The sequence below is a fragment of the Pituophis catenifer genome, unplaced genomic scaffold (genome assembly GCF_029215685.1).
Source record: "Pituophis catenifer annectens isolate HBS135680 unplaced genomic scaffold, rPitCat1.0.hap2 SCAF_9, whole genome shotgun sequence".
Classification (NCBI taxonomy): Eukaryota; Metazoa; Chordata; class Lepidosauria; order Squamata; family Colubridae; genus Pituophis; species Pituophis catenifer.
In genome coordinates, this window is record NW_027256889.1 from 28,866,756 (window position 1) to 28,888,334 (window position 21,579).

Consider the following 21,579-nt stretch of genomic DNA (forward strand, 5'->3'; position numbering starts at 1 on the left):
GTATCAGACAGAAGGGTACACCTCCTCTATGTTTTTTTAACAGTTAACATGACTCTTAAAGTTGGGCTATTTATGCAAATGCTGCCTATATTTTGCAGTGCATCCAGGGTTCCCGGAATAACTGCAGGGCATCCTGAAAAGTGAGTTACAATTTAATACATTTATTGTTAATAAAGCAAAGCTAAGAGGCAATCCTGTCTTCTTCACCAGCTATTTTTTTTAAATGCAATCAAGATTTGTTGCCTTCAAGAAATTGGATTCAAGAGATTTTTCCTGATGGCCCTACAAAAAGAACTACCGGTTCTACTCTTTGATTATATGAACCCATCAGCAGTGGGCCCCACACTCAAACACTCTCTCTATATGCTACATTTTATTTGCAGGCATTGCAAATCTACTAGGAATCCTCTCTTTCCCCAAACTTTCTTTTTAATAGTACAAAACACCCTAAGCTAGAGGGGTCAAGAGTTTTGCCACTTACCAGGTTTCTCTTATATGGCAAAACCATAGTTCCCCTTTTGGAATCAACAGGGAAAATGCCAGCAACTCACTTGTCCAGGTAGACTGCAGAGAGCCCATAGACCTGATCCATCTTTTCCACCAGCAGGTTCAGCTCAGAACGAAGTTGTGGGGTACTTGATCCAGTGGGAGATTTGTGCAGAAAAATCTGGCATCTCTCAGTCAGTTGATCCAGGTCAACTCTCAAGTGGTGCAAATCTCCTTTCAGGCGCTGCAGAGACAATAGCAAATCGTGAGCACAAGCAGAATCCCAAAGCCTCCTTAGTGACCAGAAGTAGGACCAAGAGGCCTGGGACCATAATGACCTCATCCAAGATCCCCCAAAGCCAGATGTCTGGTGATCAAGTATTTAAGGAAGGAACTTTTCAGAAGAGATGCCACCAGCAGAATCGAGACTGTGCATATCTGGCCTCAATCCGTACAGAACCGTCTCCTATGCCAACAGATTTTTTTTCCAGTCTGGATTATGCTGGTGATTTGACATTTCTTTAAACATGTGAATATAATATTCAATATATGTTAGAGAGATACTATTCACTAACATTTGGGAAAGAAAGAGGGATAGAAAATAAGCATAATAACAAAAGTAGTCTCACCCTGAGATTTAGAAAGGGCTGCTGAGCATTTCAAGCAAACCCAGAGTTGTACAGAACCCAGGAAAGCAAAATTATGCATCAAAGCAATGCAAACTCTTTCCGGTGAGTACTGGACAGCTATAACTCAGAGAAAGATTCTGGGTGAATTTGCTTCTTCCAATCGGCAAGATGAAGAAGAAGCAAAACAAAGAACTGAAGGACATCATGATTCTGGGTCTCCCTCAGAAGTTGCTGCTGTGATTTGCAGGAAGTTAGGAAACAAAACAGGGATTCATTTTGTGAGGAATAAGTACAAGGTTCCCTCTTTAAATTCCACACTACTGCAGCACAATCTGTGACCTCTGGACTTCTCTGTCCTCTTGCCTAAAGAGAAGGCAGCCTGGGAAATTGTTAAAGCACACCACCACCACCCCAGTCATCTGGAAATGCCAACCTCCTGCTCGGCCATTCGGAAAGTATTTTCCTGCAGAGCATCCCCATCGGTCCTGGTGCTGCTTGGTGTCCGGATGGTGCCCACCAGCCGCTGCTCACATTCCTCCAGGTGAAGCCGGATGTTCTTGAGCTCAGAGAGGTAAGTCCGAGAAGCAGTCTCATCTTTATCTTCTGCTCACATATAAAAGAAGTGAACTTTAAATGGTGAACTCAAATATTTTATAGATTTATGGCAGCATGCCTGTTTTCAAGCCACAGCTTCCAGATTTATATTTACACCCCAGCAGCTCTGGCTAAAACAGCCACAGAAAGCCAGGCTGGGAACATCACTGCCGATGGCGGGAGGTAGAGCTGAGCCAGAACCCAGAGTCCCAGGAGGGCACCCTTGATTGCAGAGCTAATTGCTTCCGATTGTCAGGGGACCTTCACTTTTTTTTCCAAGAGAGGCAGAGACAAACCCCTTAAAGTAGCAGCCAAGCCCACAATGATGATTCTCTGCTGGGGACACAGGAGCCCACCGAACTGGGCTGCCTGCTCTGCAGGAGAGTCGCTGGGTGAGGGCAGAATGAACCTGGACAGGTGACTGGGAAGTCTCACATAATATTTGAACAGTGGGTTCCTTATTTCTTTGAACTTTCTGCCAAATGTATTGTTTTTTGCTTTCTACAACACTCTTTTCCTCAGAACAGATCTTCACAAATAAACCGTGAAAACAATCTCAAATACAATCACCACAATTAAACTCTCCAATTCCAATGAACTTCAGGTAGCATTCAAAACCAAACAAATCCACACAAACAGATAAAACACAAACTACCAGACAGCCTTAAATGCCACACAGATATATTGCACTCCCAGCTGTAGGGACTGCTCTGAATGTTACCCTAGGCTCACCATTTTCCATGGACTGCAAGAGCCGCTGAAAATGCTCTTTGCACGAGTCAACTTCTTCCTCGAGGTGCAGCCGATCTGCCAGGGAGAAGATCTCTGAGTCTCGGCTGTCCTCCAAGAAGTCTTCAAAGTGCATCTGCAGGTTCTTCATGGCATGGTGGCACTCTCCTGGGGCCAGAGCCCGCAGCTGTGAGTCACAAGGAACACAAAGGATACCGCTACACAAGGATTGTGGCACCAGGCTGGGCAGTCAAGGCTGGCCCATTAGCCCTAGGGACCACTCCATCTGCCAGGCATCTGGAATCTCCAGCCAAATATCTTCACAGGGGTTTAAGCAACTTGTTTTCCCAGACAGTTTCACAGTAAGTGCATACACTGGCCAAGATTTCTACAATATGGCTACATATTGCTTGAGAACTCTGTACATTGCAGTTAAACAACGTTGGTGAAAAAGTGCAAGATGCTCATGGAAAGAACATTAATTTGTGAAGAAGACAGTGGCATTTCATAAATATCTAAGCTAATGCAAAATTTTATTTAAGCTTATTGGGGCAAGGAATTGTCTCCTTTGCTTATCCTACGAAAAGCCATTATATTGATAACATCATGTGAATAAAGGGAGTCCTTGATTTATGACTGCTCCCCAGAGGTACTTACAACCCAGTTTCAAAGTTTCACTGCCTGCCCCACCGTCACATGATTGCATTTGGGGTGCTTGGCAACCAGTCCATATTTTTGGCCATTTGCAGCATCCCATGGTAATGTGATCCTGATTTTTTGCATTCTTTAATGCAGAAAACCAGCAATTTTACTATGAAATCTGTGGTTACAGGATGACTTTTGAGTTCCCCATTTTGCCAATCTTCTGCTGCTGCCAAACCCTTTCTTTTCATTTTGGAACAGATACCACCTCGGGTCCTGTCCAAGGTCTACCACTATATTTCATCCACTATTTTCAACTGCTCATCCTTCCTTTCTTACCGAAAATGCCAGCAACAACTTTCTAAAGATCTGCATTGTTACCTTCTCCAGGTTCCAACTCTGCACCAAAGCGATATCCTTCCTCAAATAATTCCAGGAGACCAGGCTTTTCATGTTGACATGCAGCTGGTGCCATAAAGACATCACCTTCTGGTAGAGCTGCTCCACTCTATAAGAAGAAAGCAGAGCAAAGGTTTCCCTGAGCATTTCCTCAAGTGAGCTCCGTGACTGAGCAGCATCCCCCACCCCCCATGCAATGAACCCCTGGTTCATGATGACAAGGAGCTCAACAAAGGGTGACCAAGGATTTCAAGTACTTTGAACCTTTGCAGGAGCTGATCCTTGCCATTACTGTACTCAAACTCCAAGCACTTTACATTTCTCCTTTGACTGTCCTTGTTCCCTCCTGGCTCTTCATGAACAAGTCTTTGCCATTGTTATGGCACTGTTACTTAATTAGTTTGCTCCTATTTTTATCTTTGACATTTCTCAGATTCCCAGTCTGGCCAACTGTCTGTCATTTCCATTAATCAGTGAAATGAGTTGCTTCCAGAAATTGTGGGTGTTCCAAAACTGGAGATTTTAAAGAAGAGATTAGACAGCCATTTGTCTGAAAGGGTATGGGGTCTCCTGCTTGTGCAAGGGGTTGGGCTGGAAGATCTCCAAGGTCCCTCCCAACTCTGTTATTCTGTTCTGTTGTTCCAACTGTCCCACACTTGCTTAGCTTCTGAGATGGACCAAGTTTAGCAAGCCTGCGGTTGGCTTGTATATATCTGTGTTTTATAGCACCATTCTTAGTTCAAATATTCATATCTGTTTAAAATGTGCATTTCAAGTTAAAATGCAAAAAAGGTGTTTGTACAAGGATGAATTGCATACAAAATACTTATTTTCTGAAAATCTATGAAAAATAAATGTGACTTTTTGCAGGTATTTTCAACGTTTATGTGTAGTTTGATAGGGAGTTTATAAATGAGGATCTTTGGGGATCGAGATGGCCTGAAAATTGACGGATCTACCCATCCCTCCTCGGAGGCTGCCTCTCACCACAGTTGGGGAAGAGAACTTTGCTCTAATGCTCTTCATACCCAACTTCAAAGTAGTAAAAGCATCCAAAACTTCAAATTAAAACAAAACAAAGCAAAAAAGAAAATAAGTTGAGCAAAATATTGCAAAACCTAAACAAAGAAACAAAACAGAAAGTTCAGGCTTAATATTTTGGAAGCCAATCCCTCTTTGGCAAAAGAAGAAGAATAAATTTGGTTTGGTCTGAAGACCCATTGGCGGCGGTTTGGCAGCCGGGTTTTCGCGGGACTCATCAGAGCCGGCTATTTCCCCGACTGTCTCACCGCGACGCCAAACCAGAGTTCTCTTGAAGCGCTTCTCATCCACCACAGGCTGTGGAGAACTCTGCAAAACTGCTACAGGGATCAGCCCAGGACCCTGACCTCAGTTACTTTACCTGCTAGCCATTTCGATGGCCTCTCTGTTGGGAGGGGGAACCAAGAAGCAAACGGAGGGCACCGTGGCCTCATTCCCAGCAGGACTGATCACTCTCCATTTGGTTCGCTGAGCGTTGTCTTTCAGCACACACTCATCGTTGCGGCAGATCGTGATCTGTGGAGGTAACCCAGGTGCTTCTGTAGTCCAGTAGACATTTCTTCTTGCCCCATTAAGTGACCCTCTGATTTTGGGGGGCAAACTGACCTCCCCTTCAACAAGCTACTTGAAACTTTTCCCAGCGTTTCTCTGCAGTCTCTAGGAAAAGCAACTGCAACATTTCCTAGCATCTTATCTCAATGATGAGACACCAAACTGAAAGCTTTGCCCATAGAGGGTTGTTTTTCTGCAAGATCAAATCTGGTTCTGTCACCGGGACAGAGGTTTCCTCTTCTGAGCTTTCGGACTCAGGGAATTTCTCTCATTGAGGAAATGTGTGCTTTGGTTATTTTCCTCTCTCTCAGCCATCCCTAATAACGCATGCCTCAAATTTACCAAACGTTTTGCCCTCAAATACCTTATATACTGATTTGCCCTGCAGAACGATATCTGGACCAGAGTTGGCATATTAGAAGGCTGCACCAAAGCCCAAGTGTGGATTAATGGAGGGAATCCCAAACAACAGCTCTACTTGTGTTTTAGGCTAAAGTTCTGGAAAGCTCTAGGCTGATGCTGGTTCTTCAACAACGTTTTGCTTTGCAAAGTAACCACTTAGTTACTTTTGGAGAAGCAAAAAGGAGGCTTATGAGAAACTGTTCCTGAAACATCAACCTTTTTTTCCTTTAAGACCAACAGGAAAAGTACAGGTAGTCCTTGACTTACAACTGTTCATTTAGTGACTTTTTGAAGCATATGTGCTGCGCGCACGCATGTGTAGTGTGCACCATGCACCAAATGTGAGGTGTGCGTGCGCAGTGCACACCAAAAGGAGGCATGGGGTAAGTAGAACAGCGCGCGGGGGTGTGTGTGTGATCAGCTGTGGCGCGTGATCTTCAGAGCTTTTTTTTTTACTTTTAAAAGCATTTTTTTACAACCCATTCGCTGAATAGGTTGTAAAAAAATGCTTTTAAAAGTTAAAAAAAAGGCTCTGACGATCATGCGGCACAGCTGTGATTGTCGGTGCCTTTTTTTTTTACTTTTTTAAAGCATTTTTTACTACTGGTTCCAGAGAAAAATTCTATTTTTTAGTAAAAAAAAAAAAAAAAATGCTAAAGAAGTTTTTTTAAAAAGTTCTGACGATCACACGTCGCTCAGCTGATCATCGGAACTTTTTTTTTTTTTTTACATTTTTTACTACTGGTTCGGGTGAACTGGACCGAACCGGTAGCATTTCACCCCTGAACACGGGTCATGTGACAGGGGTCATGTGACTAGTTGTGACCTTCCCAGCTGTCTTCTGACAAGCAAAGTCAATGGGGAAAACTGGATCTGCTTAATAACCATGTGATCCACTTAAGAACAGTGGCAAAAAAGATTATAAAATTGGGCATAATTCACTGAACTACTGCCTCTCTTAGCAACAGAAGTTCCAGTCCCAATTGTGGCCATAAGTCGAGGACTACCTCTATGTAGAGTCTTATCATTATTTTAAGTCACGATTAAGAATGCAGGAAAAGGGTCTGACTAACTGCAAGGAGAAACCCTTGGATTCAAGTAATTTGGGCTGGCTGAGATTTTGAAATTCTGAAAACAGGGATATTCTGAATCCCAACCCACACATTTCTTATTTGAGAAATTCAGAAGCCCTCCCAAGTTTTCCTTCAGCTGCTCTTGCTGACCTCAATTTGGCGGTAATCACAAGCCGCCTTCACAGAGATGGTGTTCTTCAAAGGACACTCGGGGTTTCGGGGCTTCAGCTGGACGATGCTTTTGGACCTTCCCACTAAGCTGCCCACGGAGCTCTTAGACTGGATGAGCTGCTCCTTTTCATCCTGTTCAAAACAAAAGCCAGATGATGGTTATGAGAAGGGTGGGAGAGAGAGGCAGCCACAGCAAGGGGACCCCCCCCCCACAAAAGACACCAAGCTCCTACACAAGCCCCGTGGCCCCCCATCGGGGGTGAGCATTTTGCCAGGGGCAGGAGTGAGAGGGGGCATGTCCTCCCATGAGCAGAGGCAGGCAGGAAGCCCCCAGCCAGTCCCTCTTTCATTCTCTTCTGCAAGAGGCTCCGCTGGCTGCTCATCCTCCGAGGCCCCTCAACCCACCAACCTGGGAGCACAGCCCAGAACCCAAAGACGAGATTACCCGAGGAACAGTGAACAGAGCAACAAGGTCCACTGTCTTTATTGAAGAGAAAAATGCTGGAGTTTTGCAAAATAAAAAAATGGAAGCAGTGGCAGAACTGTGCAGAAAGATTGTTCAGGAAGATTGATGCATGGACTGAAAGCAGTTTAAAACCTGGCTGAGACAATGCTGGTAGGTAGGAGGATAGTTGAAAGAAAGAGATAGATAGATAGATAGATAGATAGATAGATAGATAGATAGATAGATAGATAGATAGATATAGATAGAGCTTAAAATGAGCTACCTGTGCCTGTCCCAGGGGAGCATGGTTGGAAGAAATACAACTGTAACTCATTCATTATTATCATTAGGCATCTACTTTGGCCCCAGGCAGGTGCCTTCCTTGTAGCCCTCAAACAGCAACAAGTTTTGTTGGACTGTTTTGCAGCGGCCCCTCCATTTCCCTGCACAGTTTCTCTTCTTGGGGTCCTTCAACTTTCCCCTCCAAACAGCTGGAGACTGCCCCAAAGCGCCCTCCATTCTTCCTGTCTCTTCCAGAATGCTGGCCAGGCCAAGAGCATCGGGGCAAGCCAACCCAGATGGAGGCTGGCTGGCCGCAAGCACAAAGCTCCTACTCAGGAGGAGGCTTCCTTCCCCTGGTTATGCTTAGAAAAGCTTCTCCGTCCCTCCAGTCTTTCATGCTGACCTCCATCCTTGTCTGTCCTGCTTTCCAAGCAGTCTCCCTCAGCCTCCTTTTCTTAGCCAAACACCTACATTTTAATACAAGCCTCACCAGCACCCTCCCATTTCTCATTAGCGGTTCAAGAAGCTCACTCTTGTCAGGAACTTATTTTCCTACCCCTCTCCTAATTTCTATGGAACACAGGTGGGAATCACTGGTATTGTAGTCCAAGCAATCCAGAAGATACAGCTAGAGGATGCCTTGGTGCCACTTCTTATTCAGAGCCAGTAGCCCAGAGCTGCTCAGAGATCAAGCCTCAGGGGACAATGTGCATCTGCCTGCCAGCCAGTCAGGATGGGGGAGAAGTCAGCTTAGGGACAGGGTCCACACTGTGCAGCATCAGCCCATTAGCAGCACCACAGGAAGAACCCAAAGGTTCTTCTGCTCCCCATCAAGGGAAACAAGCTTTGGCCAGACGGATCAATGGCCTGACTCAGAATTTCATGACACCCTGTGCTCCCCAACAGCAGCCACCCACTTCAGCACGCTGAAAATAAATAACATGCTGGAGACCACTTCACAGATACATGTGAGGGGGATGCCAATCAAACACAAGGGGACTTCAGTAAAGCAGATCTGGGAATAATCAATGAGAAAACAAAGAGTTTTAACATGCATACACATTCCTTATTTGCTTTTAAAGCACAGAGCTATTAGCAGTGCTAGGATCTACTCTAATCAAATTCATCGATTCCCAGAGCCTCAAAGAAGGCAACTGTTGGAGAAGACCACCACCAGAATTCACGCAAGGAGCACAGTTAGCAAAGGTTGGGGAATTGTAGATGTTCAGAAGGTCTCTGGGTCTACAGGATACCATGCGACTTGTCCAAAAAGCACCCACCATGGAATCCTGGAGCAGGTCCTCCAGGCGGGTCAGGCTGGTATTGCGGTCACAAGAATACTTCCTTTTGATGTTGTCCTGGAGGTTCTTCAAGAACATCTCAGATTCCCGGGCATCACCAAAGAACTGGAAGGGTATAAAAAAGTATTTCATTTGCCCAACCCCACAAAACCTGTGTACATCCACGGCAAAGGCAGGCCAGGCTGCAAGGGGGAATCCTTGCACTGTGAATTTGTGAATTGACTCGGGATTCCCAGCCCTCCCTGGGCTGCCCTACCTGGAAGTAGGCGGTGTTCTCCCTCAAGTGCTGATCCACACACAAGCATAGCTGCTTGATCCAGTGCCACTGCGTCTGTACTGCAGCACTGTAGGCCTGGAAGAGACAACCATAGCTGTGCTGAAGGACAAGAAAGCCCTTTGGTTTTTCTTTGGAACAAACAAAGACTTCCCACAACTATATGCCCAGTTCCAGAAAGGAAATTCTTCCAGAACACAATTGCTTTATATTTCTGTTTAAATTGTTAATACATTACATGATGCACAAGGCTCCAATATATTCCTTTATTACATAGGTACTAATTCATCCATGGATCACACATGTATTCACATGGGAATGAAAGATGGAAAAGGCTCCCCAAAGAGGACACTCACATTCACCAGCCATCCTAAGTCCTGGCCTTGCCTAACCCCCTACCAAAACACTCCCAAGCAGGAGCCAATAACAGCCCCTCCCAGCCATGTCCTACCTCCACCGTTTGCTTGGCGGGGTGATTCTCCAATGAGAGCAGCTCAGCAGAATCTTGCAGGGCGCGTAACACGTCCTGCTTCTCCTCCAGCTCCTCTGTCAGCTCCTGGATGGGGACACACCAAGGGCTTAGGAGGCGATTCTATTGCCGAAGCAGATGGAGCAATTTTCAACATCTACATCAACATCAGCATTCAATAATAAGATAATTTTTTCATGTCCTTTTTGAAGAAAAGGACAATTTTTTGAAGAAAACTCGAACAATATCTTAAACATTTTTTAAAAAATTGGTGTTTTAAAAAAGTGTTTTCCTCATTTAAAAAAAGAAATACTATGCAGGCTGAAAACCACTAGAATCATTCATAGATGTGATGGCAAGAATACTAAAATGAAACAAAAATTAGCATTGGGTTAGTGATTTTCAGTGATATCATCACAGATCATCATCAGTGAGTGATCAGTTTATCTGATTATGAAAATGTTGAGGGCCTAAAACACCTTCAATTCAACCAAGTCGTCCATGAGATTTGAGCAAAGGAGGTGGCCGAAGAGGGTCCAGACTATGCTACAAGTTGGTAGCAAGCTGTGCCAGCAATGCATGCAACAAGCGCGCCCCAAAGGCCCTGGGTCAAGTGGAGCAAAGGGAAGGATCTCTTCCATGCCTGGTGCTGTTCGACATATTCCCAAGTGACCTGGAGGCTGAGATTACTGGAAATCAAGGAAAGTGTCCTAGTGGTAAGAGTTATCCAACTTTGGAACAGCCATCTCAAGAGATTCTAGATTCTTTGGAGGTTTTTAAAAGAAGCAGGATGGTTCTGTCTTGGAAATGCTGTGCCAATAGGTTTCTACAGCTGGGTGGGATTATCAGAGTTTAGGATCGACTGAAATGGTGAAAACAACAGGACTAGATAAATAATTTAGTATTGATGTGACCCAAAAGATTTCAGCCTGTATAAAAAGTCTGAAACAGCAAGTTAGGAAGCATCATCTGGAGGTCAAAACAAAATAAAGAATATTTGAAAGACCACACTGAAATATAACTTCTTCTAAGTACTAACTTCACTGAGAAATGTCAGGAAGGATCTGGTAGCATTTTTAAAACTAAGAATTTTTACGGTCAGCCACATGCTACTCATCAAAGCCTTTGACTGATAATAAAACTAGACTATTAGACTCTTTCCAATTTTTGGCTGTCACAGACCAAAACACTCTCTTCTTACAATATCTACACTGAAAAATATGAAATTGTGATTACAAAACCTCCCTCATTGGTCTCCTCTCTTGACTTCCAGAAGACCTAATAGAAGTCAACCAGTCTCCTTTTGTCGCTACAAGGTCGTTCTACTCACTGAGAAATAACTCTTCTTTGTCGTCAGGTTAGGGTTGTTGTCACTCCAGTCGTAGGCAAGTTCTTCCTCCTCCTTTTCATTTAGCCAAATTAACTCAGTTGTTGCTTGTGATACAAATTCATACAAACTTTGGAGGTGGCGTAGTCGGAAACTGGATGTCTCCTGCATAAAGATGACACATTTTGTCACATTTCACAATATTCAAGTGATTTCTGCTCTTAGATGTCTTATTTGTGAGCACAGAAAATAATTCCTAAAGAACTGGTTTATAAACCCTGCCAAGCAGTTTTTAACACAGAAAATACATAAGATCCAACAAGGTGTTCAATTTGCATATTTTCCTCCTTAATCCAAAAAAAACAAAAAGGCACCAACTTCTTCAACTTCACTGCAAAATTTTTGAAAATGATGTGATGTGAAAAAATATGCACACAAACACGTATTAGCAAAAGGATGTTCAGAAATGCCATATTTGGGGAAAAGTAAATACAAATGCATGGAAAAAGGCATCTGGTTTTTCTGTGGAATTCCTTTGCCCAACCTGATGGTGAAATGCATCGAAATGAGAACCTGAGCAAAGCAGCAAGTGAGTTCCTGAGTCCATTATCTCTAGAGATGATGAGAGGAGGGCAGCTAAGAAGCCCCAGCAAGGAATCTGTCCTTGTGGCAAGACAAATGGCACACACAGAAATGGCCTTTGAAGGAAGAAGAAACTGGCATTTCTGTGGCATTCTTGGCACTCTCTGAGCTTGGCTGTTTTCCTGCAGATCGTTCGTGACTAGATAATATTTTTAGTGCTATAAGAAGCACTAGAAGGATTACATTACTAAAATAATATAATTTTATTGGTATCTATTTTTATTTTTGAAATTTACCAGTAGCTGCTGCATTTCCCATCCTAGGTTTATACTCGAGTCAGTAAGTTTTCCCAGTTTTTTGTGGTAAAATTAGGTGCCTCAGCTTATATTCGGGTCGGCTTATACTCGAGTATATATGGTATTTCTTGATTGTCGGTCTGATGTTAATCCTGGAGTAAATCTGGACAGACCACTCACTCCTTCGCCTGGATTTTCGAACCGCTGCCCCCGCCGCAGGGAGGCGGATCCAATTAGATGGATCCGCCCCAGGCGCCTGATGGATCCTGAGAGGTTCCAGACGGAGCTTGGGCCATTTCCTGAGGTTCTAGCACATGACTCGGCCGAGGAGCTGGTAGCCGCCTGGGACCGGGCGGCTGGTGGGGCCTTGGACTGAGTCGTGCCTTTGCGGCCTCTGACCCGGTGCCGATCCCGCGCGGCTCCTTGGTTCACTGAGGAGCTGAGGGAAATGAAGCGCCAGAAAAGACGCCTGGAGAGCGGTTGGAGGGCCAGTCTCGCTGAATCTGATCGAACACGGGTAAGGTCGCATATTAAGGCCTACCTAGTGGCGATAAAGATGGCAACGTTTAATTACTTTTCCGCCTCTATTGCATCATCAGGGAATCGTCTGGCCGCCCTGTTCAGGGTAACCCGCTCCCTGCTCCATCCGGGAGTGCGGGAGGATCCCTTGGAAGGCAGGGCGGAGGATTTCGGACAATACCTGTATGACAAAATCGCTCAGATCCGGGGGGATTTGGACTCTGACTGGGTAGATCAGGGCAGGGTGACGAGGAATAGTCTTGAAAATGTTATCTGGGAGGAGTTTGATGCTGTGACTCCCGATGATGTGGACAGGATTTGGGGAAGACTTAGTGTGGCCACATGTTTACTGGACCCGTGTCCCTCCTGGTTGGTACTGGCTTCCTGGGAGGTTACACGAGGCTGGCTCCAGGGTGTTATTAACGCTTCATTGAGTGAGGGTTACTTCCCCACCGCCTTGAAAGAGGCGGTGGTGAGGCCTCTCCTCAAGAAGCCGTCCCTGGATCCGGAAATATTGGCCAACTATCGTCCTGTCTCCAACCTTCGCTTTATGGCGAAGGTTGTTGAGAGTGTGGTCGCACGACAGTTTCCGCAATTCCTGGAGGAAACATCTTATCTAGATCCATTCCAGTCGGGTTTCAGGTCTGGGCACAGCATGGAAATGGCATTGGTCGCGTTGCTTCATGATCTCTGGAGGGCTCGGGACAGGGGTTGCTCCTCTGTTCTGGTCCTGTTAGACCTCTCAGCGGCTTTTGATACCATTGACCATGGTATCATGCTGCACCGGCTGGAAGAGTTGGGGGTGGGAGGCACCGTGTTACGGTGGTTCTCCTCCTTTCTCTCCGACCGGTCGCAGTTTGTGTTGGCAGGGGGGCAGAGGTCGACCTCGAGGCCTCTCATTTGTGGAGTGCCGCAGGGATCGGTCCTCTCGCCCCTTCTGTTCAACATTTATGTGAAGCCACTGGGTGAGATCATCCGTGGCTTTGGGGTGAGATACCACCAGTACGCTGATGACACCCAGCTGTACATCTCCACCCCAGGCCACCCCAACGATGCCCTTGAAGTGATGTCCCAGTGCCTGGAGGCTGTGCGGGTCTGGATGGGGAGGAACAGGCTCAAGCTCAACCCTTCCAAGACTGAGTGGCTGTGGCTCCCGGCATCCCGATATAGTCAGTTGACTCCATCACTGACTATTGGGGGCGAGTCGTTGGCCCCCACAGAGAGGGCTCGCAATCTGGGAGTCCTCCTGGATATGCAGCTGTCCTTGGAGGAACATCTGACAGCTGTAACCAGGAGGACCTTTTGTCAGGTTCGCCTGATTCGCCAGTTGCGGCCCTTTCTTGATCGGGATTCCCTGTGCACAGTCACTCATGCCCTCGTCACCTCTCGCCTTGACTACTGCAACGCTCTCTACATGGGGCTCCCCTTGAGGAGCACCCGGAGGCTCCAGCTGGTCCAGAATGCAGCAGCGTGGGTAGTGACGGGAGCAGCATGGCGCTCCCATGTAACACCGCTCCTGCGCGAGCTGCACTGGCTCCTGGTGGTCTTCTGGGTGCACTTCAAGGTGCTGGTTATCACCTTCAAAGCGCTCCATGGCATAGGGCCTAGCTATCTTCGAGACCGCCTGCTGCTACCGACGACCTCCCATCGACCCGTGCGCTCCCACAGAGAGGGCCTCCTCAGGGTGCCATCAGCCAGACAGTGTAGGCTGGTGACCCCCCAGGGGGAGGGCCTTCTCTGTGGGGGCACCTACCCTCTGGAATCAGCTCCCCCCAGAGATAAGGAGAATCAAGGACCTCAGTGCCTTCCGTCGTGCTCTTAAAACCCATTTTTTCAAGCAAGCCGGGCTGGCTTAAGATGAAATTTTTAATTGTTTTTAAATGTTTTAAATGTTTTAATTGGTAATGAGTTTTAATTGGGCCATATTTATATATCTTTTAATTGTTTTTTAATATTTGTTCTGCATGTTTTTTAATTTTGGCTGTACACCGCCCTGAGTCCTCAGGGAGAAGGGCAGTATAGAAATTCAATAATAAATAAATAAATAAATAAATAATAAATAAATCTATGCTCATCTGGATGTTGATTGCTGATAGGGAGGTGTTTGGATCTTTTTGTTTTCTTTTTGGCTTGTTGATTGTCTCTTTTGCACAGTATGTAGATATTGTTTATGTCTATGTGTCTATTGATGGCCAATTTGGCAGAGCACCAGGCTTCCAGAAATTCTCTAGCGGTTTTGGACTTGCTTGGTCTATTGTTTGTTTATTTATAATGTTTATATATTTATTTCATTTTTATCCCACCTTTATTACTTTATAATTACTCAAAGCAGCAAATATACTTAATACTCCTTCCTCGAACGCTTATCCCCACAATAAGTTTGTGAGGTGGGTTGGACTGAGAGAGAGTTATTGGTCCAAAGTCACCTAATCAGCTTTCATACCTAAGGTGGGACTAGAACTCATTGTCTTCTGGCAATTGGCTCAAAGTCACCCAGCTACCTTTCACATTACCTAGTTGTTTCAAGATGCATGCTGCCTGTTTGTAACATGAAATGTCTGAAGGAAAACAACTAAGCTTTTTTGTATATGTGTTATTTACAGTTTTTCTTTAACAACCAACTTTTTTTTTGTGGACACTGTAATGACTGGGTTGACATATTTTTCACACAGTGCTCACAGTAATAATACAATTACATATACAGAATTTTTATCTTCCAACTTCTAGCCTTAATGTGCTCAATATAATTATAATATATTCTTTTATGTATCAATCGATATTATACTATTTTCCCAATTTATCATTCAGTTTTCCACATTTTCAATATCTCAACTTTCTATAAATACCAATAAAACCAGTTGTCAATAAGATTTAATCAGTCTCAAGATTATATCTCTAAATCCCCTGAATTTATAGTCCTTGAAAACTATATTTTCCAATATATTTTTACATCTTGTAAATGTAATCCTAATGATCATACCTTTAGATATACCTAATCCTAGCCTTCCACCTCCTAATCTTAATGTATCTGTATTTATAATAAATTCCATTATATGTCTATATATATTGTAAAATATTATATCTCTATCCATCATCTCTCAGCCTTTTTAGAATTTCATCATTTATTGATTTTTTTAGCGATTCTTTTATGTTTCTTTCTTGGAATCCTATATGTCTTTCTAGCATTTTTACACAGACTAATTGTTCCCTCTGCTTTACCCTTTATCTCCTTCTGCTGCATCTTTTGAATATCCATGTATGACCCTTTCATTATTTTTGAAAGATCTTCTTTTCCCCCCCTCTATTCTGTTATAAGCTCTTAGGGTATTGTCTATTTGATTTTTAGTATTTATTATGGCTGTCTTTTCAGTATTTTTATCTGCTTTTAACTTATTTTTATCTTTTTGTATTTTATTTTGCTTTGTCCCTTCTACCACTCCTTCTAATTTCTTCTGTATGTTAAATTCATATTTTTCCCCCATTTGTTGAGAGCCTTCTACTTTCACATCTTTATCTTTAAATTTTTCATCAACTTCTTATAATTCTTTGTCGCTATTTCTAGCATTTCTTCATAAAACTTTATTGTTTCCTGCTGGGTCATTTTGTAACAACTTAATATCCCTCTAATGTCCCAATATCCCAATATCTGAAAACTCCAGAAAAAATCACTTGTTAATAAGATTTGGTCAATTCCAAAATTATTCCTCCAAGTCCCCAAATTTTCTATTAGTTTGTGATTTTCAGTTTTTATAATTTCCAATTTACACCTTCCCAATTGTCCAGATTTTAAAGTCTTATTTATCTTTTCTTCTTTTGTTCCTTCAAGTCTTTCAAATCCACTTTTCAGTGTACAGTTCCAATAGAGTTTTAGTGTTTAATTTAATTTGCTTCTGAATCTCAGTAAATATTTCCCAGCATCCAAATCACCTACTAAGATAAAGTCAGGGTCAAGTAGATGGCTCAATTCCAGGGTTCCAAAGAATGTAAAAAATCAGAAACAGCTGATTGTCATCCAGTCAGGGAAGTTAGAAATAGAGTTTAAAAAAACAATTATTCCCAATAGTCACATAGGCTTTCTATGTTTTAAATCATCCTTTAGGTTTTTCCTTTTACTTCTGAATCTTTAATTTGTAATCTTCCTCTTTAGTTTTTAGTCTTTAATCATTCTCCATAAATCCAATCGCCGCTTTTTTAAAATTTGGAGATCATTTTTTGGGAACTTTTAAATTAGGTTAACTCTCTAAGGTAACAGTTGGAAATTTTCTCATCCAATTTCACTGCTCTGTCCACACACTACTCCAGCACAAGATTTTAATGTCCCGGTTGTCCCAGCTTGTGACTGACCAAAAATGGCCGTCATCCCTGCTGCTGTTTAGAGGAGCTTTCTTCGGATCAACGAGGAAATTGCGGTTTCCTCATGATCGATGAAGCACCTCTCCTTTCTCCATCTCCCCCTCCCCGTCGGGTCTCCCAACAAGCAGTTGCCGGCTGCATTTTATGGATCCCGGTGGAGCTCTGCTATTTTCCAGTCGTTCTCCCAGCAACATCAACCGGAAGTCCCATAGCTCAACCTTGAGCTACAGAGATTCTCCTCTATTGGCACCGGCACTTCTGTTAGGGCTTCAAAAAGTTTAGGAATTTGCAAAACATTTTCAGACATCCTTTTGGCCCTAGAAAGAAATCTGCCAAAGATACTCACCATCAGTTTGCAGTACTGCGTCTCCAGTTTTCCCAGGGTTTCAGTGTAGCTAGCATGGAAATTTGAAGACATTTTACCCTAAATGGAGAAGAGGACAAAAAGGGCTAATTAAAAATAATGCTACAATAGTTGGAAATGCTCATGCTAGACATGATGGCTTCTTTGAAATTCTTCCTTCCCTCCTTTTCAAATTACACACTATGGACTCAACACAATTTAATAGACAGTGCAGCTCAAGACCAATTAGGGCAGAATTGGGCAACCTGCAGCCCACATGCAGCCCCTAGAATCTAGACCAAGTTTTGCAGAACCCAAAATGTCCTTCAGGATCAGCCATCAAAACCAGTCATTTTCAGCAATATGGGTTGCTTTTTATTTTTGCCTTCTTAAATACTCAAGCTGTATTTGAACATTGAGGTGGGTGTTAAAATACCCACCTTTCAGAGTTTGTAAAGAAATAAGCAAACTCATAAATTATTTTTAATCAGCCCAGTGTTGTGGTGCCATCCAATCTGGCGGTCATCCTACGATGATTCTGTGATCCTCATGAGGTTCAGAAAAAGGAAAATAATGATCCTTCCCTGCTCTAGAGACCAATTGCACTATGAAAAAGCAAACTATTTCCTTTTCTTGATTCTTTCTTTGAGGAAAAGTCCCAGCTGCTTTGTGTCTTCTCTGTCCCTGAGATAAGGACCTGGAGTAGAGGCGGGCCAGGTAGGAAGACTTGCCTGTTAATTCATGGTCTCTTTCTCTAGCTCAAAGGCAGCAGAATCAACTAGAAAGCCTTCCTACTCCTTCTCATTCTTTCTTTCAACATGCAAAGAGAGTGGCTAAGTTCCCACCGCATATGGAACCAGAAACCATCACACCTCATTTGAATCTAGATTATTGGACAAACCCAGTGAGTAACTCAGCAGGTTACTTTGGAGGGAGAAAGGTCCAGCCGGTTCTGGAAGAGGGACATTCCCTCTTCCCAGGAATGGAGAATGACTCTTGTGGAAAGACAGACTTTGGGTGATGCTAGCGGAACCCACCTCACCCGCCGAATCAAAGAGCTGAGCATCAATGCCAAAGAAGCACAGACAGCTTCCTAAGGGCATGGCCCTCAGAGGCCTTGAATGTCTCCACCATTTCAAAATATTTAATGTGACAGAAGGGAAAAATGGCTAAATTTAGGATTAGACAGTAATCATATTAGCTACATTTTGTTTCAAATATATTTAAACACAAATTAATGACTTTAGCTCCCCGCTGCCCCCAATCTTTGGGGAGGGTAGCTTCTGGCCACACAGCGGTCAAAGGCTAAGCAAGGCCCAGAAAATACCTCATATATTCCTGTAAACAGACCTGCATTATTTATATAACTACCGTATTTTTCAGACTATAAGATGCACCAGACTGTAAGACGCACCTAGGTTTAGAGAAGGAAAACAAGGGGAAAAAATAGTTTTTGGCCTCCCTGGCATCCAGAACCACTCTGTTTTTGGGCTCCCAAACCCTCCATGTGTCGTGTTTTCAGCCTCCCCGACACCGGAGAGGGCAAAAACGGGACCCGCGGAAGGTTTGGGAGGCCAAAAACAGGCCTGTATTTGCTCTATAAGACGTACAGACATTTCCACTTTTTTGGGTGGGAGGAAGTGCGTCTTATAGTTTGAAAAATATGGTAAATTTGGAATAAAATTTAGACTAGAACTCTGATGCAGAAAAGTTCCAAGTTATGCAGCAAGCAATAGAAAGACAAAATGCTTAAGAGCGAGAACTCAGAGATCAGATCAGAAATTAGGTCAATGATGGACTAACTTCAAAGATGCCATCAAAAAGAACATTAGAAGACATGGAAAAAAGGCAAGATACTTTGGATATTTGCCTGATAACAGATGGACACAAAAGTGACATAATGGTGATCCTACCACTAGGCTCGCCTACTCAGAGGACCTGCTGTAAAATGGAGAGGCGGACTACAAAAACCTTTTGGGTTCCAGTTGGAGCCTCCTAGTGAAAGTGATAAATATCTTTTGAAGTTGTTGCATTGGCTATCAATGGTACCCGGAGGAATAAGATGATGATGAGATGAGGTGAATACTTATAGACCAAGAAAAAAGTTAACATGTTCTACAGAAAATCAACCCAGCTCTGAAAACAGGACAAACATAATCCCACTTTGCCTGCCGGTGTCCTCAAAGCCATCTTGAAGTGGGTCAAATGAGCCCAGGTGGGTCTGCTCACCTCGTACATCCTGGCCTCCTTCACGCTGGAGCCCATGCCTTCCACGCTACTGTGGACCTGGCGCTGAGCCTCCAGCTGGGCTTCCACACTGGGCAAGTCATTCCCCCATTCAGATCGTTCCAGCTTCATCTGAAAGGCCATCAAAAGGAGCCACCAGTCAATGCAGGAAAAAAGTATCCGCAGTTCTTACCAAAAGGGTTTTGCTGATCAGTAACATTTCTTTCTACTCTACTGTCTTTTTCCAATTGATTTTTAAAACTAAAAACAAATTCATAACTATTTACATTTACAACATCTGGCAATAGAAAATCAGTGGAAATCTTTTCCAAATTTGCCTAACTTTTACAATAAATTGGCCAAATAATGTTTTTCAAGGCAAACTGGCCTACTTGTGTTGTGTACCAAGTTCATTATAGCAATGCAAACTTCTCTCTGTTCTTTCTCTGATCTCTCTGGTGCTTATAAAAAGAGCAGCATCAAAAGTCAGATTACTTCTAAGAGCAACACGACAACCTGGGACCCACTGAGTCATCGTTTCAGAGAGAGTCCTTTACCAGAATTTTCAATGCTTACAACAATAGCAGAGCATTTAATGTACTGGAAAAGCTCTTAAAGATTCAGGGAGATATTCAGAGATGCATCTGCCTTGAAAGTAACCCATGTTGTAGTACTTACTGTATAGCACAGATGAACATTGAGACTTGACCACAGGAAATATGACATTTTGTATTATGTCATAACATGTTTTATAACATTTGCTAAATTTCAGTTCAGGGGGGTCATGGGTTCCGGATTTTGGATGCATTCTGAAAGTTAGCCCATTTGAGGTACCTGGGTTCAGAAATTATTACCCTTCAATGCAATGTTTCACCCAGATAAAGATTACACACAGGCAAACAGGAGAGCTTTAGTAGTATGTAGATTCTGCTCTCCAGAAAATTTTCTCTTTACTTTGTATGAGGTTTCTATTAATAAAACAACATGGCTTTTATTGTACTTCCATAATCTAGAGTGTATAAACAAAATAAATAACCAAACCATTTAAAAAACTATTCATGGAATCTTAGAATGTTATTAACTTTTTTTCCCAAAAGGTACACCCACAAGATTGGGTTCATACAACATAGCTAATCTGGTGATTGAAGTAACCCATTTTCTAAGTTTGTAATGATACCATATAGACATGAACTAAGCAACAAAACTAAGCTACAAAAAAAATCTAACCAAGCTCAACACTACCCAACTTATGTAGCATATTGCACAAGGGCAGTAACTGATCTAATTCAGCACTTTGTCTGAACACCACCAGACCCATCACCTGATGTCCTTCTTTCCTTTCCATCATGCAACGCACCTGTATCTCTTCTACCCAAGAGAGCAGCTCGTACACAAAGCGGAGGTTGCCCTCATCTTCAGAGGATGAAATGGCCACCAACTCCACGCGAGTCATTGGCTTCCGAATCCAGGAGGTAGATGCAGGAGGGGCAATTGTTCCTTTTAGCAAAGGTTCCGTCTTCAAGTGTCTAGTGCTCAAGGAGGAAGGCTGTGCCAAGTCCAAGGAGGAGGGGGAGGAGAAGTGACCTTTCCGGTAAAGATTGGTACATTCCAGCCTCAAAGTTACCAATTCATCTTGAAGCCGCACAATCCTGGGAGAGAATCAGACAAGATAGATATCATCATCACCAGATGGATTTGTAACTGGCTGACAAACCGTACTCAATGGCTAGTCCTTAATGGGGCTACATCTACATGGAAGGAAGGAAGCAGTGGGGTACCACAAGGTTCCATCTTAGGCCCAGTACTCTTCAATATCTTCATAAATGACTTAGATGAGGGAATAGAAGGGGAACTCATCAAATTTGCAGATGATACTAAGCTGGCAGGAATAGCCAACACCCCACAAGACAAGCTCAGGATCCAAAAAGATCTTCACAAACTTGAACAATGGGCCCTTTCCAACAAAATGTAATTTAATGTGGAGAAAAGTAAGGTTTTATGCCTTGGCAGGAAAAACCAAAGATACTAATACAGATATAGGCAAAACCTGGCTCAAAAAACAGAAACTGTGAACAGGACCTTGGAGTCCTAGTGGACGGTCACTTAAGCATGAGTCACCTGTGTGTGGCAGCCACCAAACAAGCTAATACAATCCTTGATTGTATAAACAGAGGCATAGAATCAAAATCACACAAAGTATTAGTACCACTTTGTAAAGCCTTAGTAAGGCAACATTTGGAATACTGCACCCAGTTTTGGTTACCACATTGCAAAAAATATGTTGAGACTTTGGAAAAAGTGGAGAGAAGAGCAACTAAGAAATTAAAGGACTGGAAACAAAAACATATTAAACTAATCAAGGAGAGAAGCAACCTGGAATTAAAGAGAAACTTCCTAACAGTGAGGACAATTAACCAGTGGAACAGAAGTTGCCTTCAGAAATC

General features: G+C 43.3%; 1 protein-coding gene across 2 annotated transcripts in view; it reads right to left on the reverse strand.

Moving 5' to 3' along the window:
* The window catches only part of MACF1 (microtubule actin crosslinking factor 1), a 323,369-nt gene that overhangs the window by 171,391 nt on the left and 130,399 nt on the right, over positions 1–21,579 (reverse strand). Inside the window, exons 14-26 of one of the 2 annotated variants that reach the window (XM_070949227.1) lie at positions 20,493–20,784; positions 19,139–19,267; positions 16,913–16,990; positions 10,820–10,981; positions 9,472–9,576; positions 9,003–9,098; positions 8,726–8,851; positions 6,698–6,850; positions 4,882–5,036; positions 3,462–3,588; positions 2,442–2,625; positions 1,549–1,718; positions 552–730 (exon numbers count right to left, since the gene is read on the reverse strand). In XM_070949227.1, the coding sequence (XP_070805328.1) occupies positions 552–730; positions 1,549–1,718; positions 2,442–2,625; positions 3,462–3,588; positions 4,882–5,036; positions 6,698–6,850; positions 8,726–8,851; positions 9,003–9,098; positions 9,472–9,576; positions 10,820–10,981; positions 16,913–16,990; positions 19,139–19,267; positions 20,493–20,784 (1,956 nt within the window). Of the gene's footprint in view, positions 1–481; positions 492–551; positions 731–1,548; positions 1,719–2,441; positions 2,626–3,461; positions 3,589–4,881; positions 5,037–6,697; positions 6,851–8,725; positions 8,852–9,002; positions 9,099–9,471; positions 9,577–10,819; positions 10,982–16,912; positions 16,991–19,138; positions 19,268–20,492; positions 20,785–21,579 lie in introns of those variants that run through there. The other variant, XM_070949228.1, reaches the window with a different exon arrangement.